The sequence below is a fragment of the Hipposideros armiger genome, unplaced genomic scaffold (assembly GCF_001890085.2).
Source record: "Hipposideros armiger isolate ML-2016 unplaced genomic scaffold, ASM189008v1 scaffold_131, whole genome shotgun sequence".
Classification (NCBI taxonomy): Eukaryota; Metazoa; Chordata; class Mammalia; order Chiroptera; family Hipposideridae; genus Hipposideros; species Hipposideros armiger.
Genome location: NW_017731481.1, coordinates 1,513,683 through 1,518,189, shown reverse-complemented (window position 1 = coordinate 1,518,189; position 4,507 = coordinate 1,513,683). Strand labels below are relative to the sequence as shown.

The window sequence follows — 4,507 nt, the reverse complement described above, 5'->3', positions numbered from 1 at the left end:
TGGCCCATGTGGGGATCGAACCGGCAACTTTTGTGTTATGAGACTGTGCTCTAACCAACTGAGCTAACCGGCCGCCCCTGTCCTCTCTTTTAATGGGCCATTTCATCAATGCACATAGTGGCTCTTGGTGTGCCCAGAAGCCCTGCTAGTCACCCATTCTCATGTCTTGCTTTTCAGATGGGTTACACTCCCCTCCATGTGGCCAGTCATTATGGAAATATCAAGCTGGTGAAGTTTCTGCTACAGCACCAGGCAGACGTCAATGCCAAGACTAAGGTACAGGGATGTCTAAGACCTGACTCCTATACTGACACTTCTTAAATGCCAAATTAGGAAGCAGTCAGAGTGTCTCTGGGCATACCTGGGGCTCTGCCACAATTTTAAGCTTTGACCCTGGAGGAGGAAATGGGGAAAATGCATTTTTTTATGTTGATGTAGAAGATGGATAGGCCCTGTAGCATGTGGGCAGTTATTTATCTTGGAGCTAGCTAATCCTGCCAAAATGTCTACCTCACTTTATAGCTAGGGTACAGCCCCTTGCACCAGGCAGCACAACAAGGACATACAGACATTGTGACACTGCTTCTCAAAAATGGTGCTTCCCCAAATGAAGTCAGCTCGGTGAGTACCCCCCCATTTCCTGATTTCGGAAAACTGTTCTTAGGGGCAGCCCTGTGCGATATCCCATAACTGCAGAGGCTCAGGTGACCCTTACTGCATGTCTGGGGCCTGGACGGGATGCAGTACCATAAAGTCGCAGCTGCCTGGTCCCCACAACCCATAACATGGGGTGTTACGATTCATTCCTCTTGCTGGTGAACTGAAGGCTATCCTTTTAAGCACCATTTACCTCCCCCTTTTATTTTTGTTTAGTTTTGTTTTATTTTGTTTAAATATTGTTGAAACCATTTCTAAAATATGTGAAGCTGCTTTTAGTACGGTACAAGTGAACAAAAAACCCAATGTCTTTGGTGGTTCATGATGTTTCAGGGCCTCAGGGTTGTCTTTAGCAGCATCTGTGATCATGGAGAATGAACTTCCTTATCTGATGATGTGCAGGTTTTACTAGATTATCTCCGTGGCTACTTCCAGCTCAGAAAGTGTGCGGGTCTTTGGTTGTAGATATAGTTCCTAAAATTATAANTGACTCAAGAATCTTCAAAAAAGGTCAATATTAAAATTCATCATACATTTTCTTTCCCAAATATAGGCCAGTGTTACATTCAGGAATGTATTAAGTAATTTGGTACTAAATACTCTTTTTCTCTGGGGAAGATATTTTTTTAAATGCCACCCTATACATTAAACTAGGAATCCTAAATCCAGAAACTATTGGCATATGAGTCTGAAACCTTCCAAGGTTGTCCACAACATTTTGGGAAAACAGGCAGGTGAGCATTTTTCTAGGTGAAGTCTTCAACGTTTTCATCAGTTTTTCAAAGGAATGCATGACCCAGGAAAGACTAAGAATCACTTCTTTTTAAAAATAGTTTTATTGAAATATAATTCATGTATCATAAATTTCACCCTTTTGAATTGTACTGTTCACTGGCTTTTGTACTATTCCGTGGCAATCATCACCACTATCTAATCTCAGAACATTTTCTTCACCCCAAAAGGAAACCTCATACCCATTAGCAGTCACTTCCCATTTTCCCCGAGCTCCCTAGCCCCTGGCAACCACAAATCTGCTTCCTGTCACTGTGAATTTGCCTATTCTAGACATTTCAAATAAATGGAATCATACAATATGAAGAGCCACTTCTTTAAATGGTAAATGAACATGATACAGTTTTAGAAAGGCGAGCATTTTAAGAGTAATTTAAGATTTCTTAAAAACCTGTAGATCCATTGGCTCTTTTTGTACAGATTTGGACAGGTGACCCCCCCACCCCCCAGGAGAGAAGTGCTATGGTAGGACCACGACATTGGATGTGATTCTTGGTTTTTTCCTTGTGCCATTTAAAGTGGGGTCTGTAAGGAACCTTAAGAATGCTAGCGATTCCCTGGAGACATCGTCACTCATCTGCTCACAGCCCTCATGAGGCGGATTGCCGTGTTATCCCAAGAATCAGGCAAGGCACCCAGAGACTTGGGGTGACCTAGGGACTGCTCAGTGGTGGCCTCTTCGCACTTCAGTCAACCTCGCAGGCCTGCGGGAGATGCCCTGCTGGCTCAGGCTCCAGCTGGGGAGGGGTACTGCTCGTGGGCCTCCGGTCAGCCTGGGGGCAAGCGCAGAAGCCCGAGGAGGGCAGGTCGTGTCCCTGAAGACAGGACAGGCCCTGCGCACTGCCTCTGACTGTAGAGGAATTGCAGCTCTGTTCGTCCCACAGTTAGTAAAGCGGCTTGAGGCCAGGTATAGAGAAGAGAAGACTTTTCTGACGTTTTTGTGGGAGTGTGTACATATCAAACAACATCCCGGGTGCACGTCTATCCTCATGAGAAAACTGAGAAGAACTCCAAGAATACGGTGTTTTTAGACCCAGGGAGATTCTCCATCCTTTTTATAGTGCAGCACTGTTGCGATCTAATCACACACTACATTTCAATGGTACATCATGCTTTTCAATGAATTTTCATCTGTGTTTTCTCAAGCGATACCCACTTTGCCCTTGAAATAAGTCAGTGATAATCCCTATTTTCTAGATAAGGAAACCAAGGCTCTGAAGCTCATCGTGAATCTTGGAGATAGGGAATGTTACAATTGGAAAGCACCATAAAGTTCATGTAGTTCAGAGGTCACATGGCCTGCGGGCCAAATCCGACCCACCACTTGTTTGCGCAGATGAAGTTTTATTGCAACGCAGCCATGCCCCATTTGTTTATGCATTGGCCATAGCTGCTTTCTCACTATAACCCGCCGAGCTGGGCAAGTTGCAACAGACATCAGCCTAAAATATTGACTGTCTGGCCCTTAACAGAAAATGTTACCGACCTGTGATTTAGTTTAACCACCTCATTTTTTTTTTTAGATAAGGATATGGAGGTCCGGGCCTGGAAGAGCTTTGTCCAAGGTCAAATAGCTGGTTGGTGGCTGCAGAGCCAGGCTTGGCTCCCAGATGTCAGGCTCTTGCACTGTGGCCCGGATTGTTTTACTGGCTACAAGATGATGAACTTCTTTTTCTTTCCAGAGTGGACTCACTCCTCTCCATCTGGTAGCACAAGAAGGCCACGTTCCAGTGGCAGACGTGCTGATCAAACACGGTGTCACAGTGGATGCCACCACCCGGGTAAGGCAGGCAGCAGCGCTTCTGTCCTCATGGGCTTCCCCACGCTCCCTCCCTGTGTGCGCCCCTCGTCCTGCCCAGTGCCTGCCTCCCTCATGCTGCAGCATTGGCTCCTCTATGGGGCTTTGACACCCCCAGGACCCACTGGCACATTGTTCTCTGCCACTTCCTAGCGATGGCAGGAGAGTTTTAAAGACATCAATCCTGATTACCTCACTTTCCAGTGGGGAATTTTGAAGTTTGCTGGACCTTTGGGCCTCTATAGCGAGAAACGGAGAGGAATGTTTCATCATGATTCCAAGCGCTGCCTTACATGAGCAGGGTGTCAAGATGTCAGGCTTCCCGGAATTCACTCGAAAATTCAGGCCCTTTTATTCCAACACTTAGTTAAATTCAGTTCTGCTTTCTTTGAACCTCTCCGGTGTGCAAGGAGCTCCATGAGGTGGCCGAGGAGAACCTAGGGCACAGCACGGGCAGTGGAATCTGCTCGAGGCATTTGCGAGGAGGTGATTGTCAGAGGTAGAAGGGACAGCCCAGTGTGCTATCCGGTGTGAGAGAGGCGCTGGAGAACCAAATGGAGCACCAAAGGAGAGGGGTGTTTTCGTTTGGTAGGAGAAGGAGTGTCATTTCATTCCTTTTTACCATATGGCAACTGCATTGAAAGGAAGGGACAAAGTGACATCCCCTCTAACCCCACCCCCTCCAGGAACACCCATCAACAACATGATGTTGAAGTCTCTGAGAAAGATCTAGAAGCTGTATTTTATCCCCAACTGCCTGCAGCTTCAACAGGAATCTCCTTGAAAACCAGGAATGTCCTGGATCTTTGAGGCTTCTTTTTTTGGACCCCTGTTTAGTCTTTTGGGGTCCTGCCCTAAGAGACCCTATACTGTGGGTTAGAAACTGTGGGTCCCAAAGCCATATCATTACTTGAGATTCAGCCTGCAGGGTTTGGAATTCGGCACCAGCTCCCCTGGGACACTTACGACCAAATGGCTGAGAGGGCCTTGACTGGCCCTCTTGACTGGAGGGAGCACCAGAATGTTCAACAAGACAGATTCCTTGAAAATCATCTCCTTTACAGCCAAAAAGCAAATGAATAAGTACCCAAAGCCCACTCATTTCAAGCAATGATCAGTTCCCATAAATTCCATTACATTACAACTCAGCAACCCAGACAGCCTTTGGGGGCGTTGTACAACGGGCTTTCACCTTTATAGTAAAAATGCTCTTGTCAGTGTCGGCAGAGATCTCCATGCCACCATCTGCCCTCACCTGAA

The 4,507-nt window shown here is 46.5% G+C and overlaps 1 protein-coding gene across 1 annotated transcript in view; it reads left to right on the top strand.

The window, feature by feature from the left end:
- Positions 1-4,507, top strand: part of ANK1 (ankyrin 1) — a 217,526-nt gene that overhangs the window by 165,509 nt on the left and 47,510 nt on the right. Inside the window, exons 18-19 of the mRNA XM_019649237.1 lie at positions 107-276; positions 523-621. Coding sequence (XP_019504782.1) covers positions 107-276; positions 523-621 — 269 coding nt within the window. The remainder of the gene's footprint in view (positions 1-106; positions 277-522; positions 622-4,507) is intronic.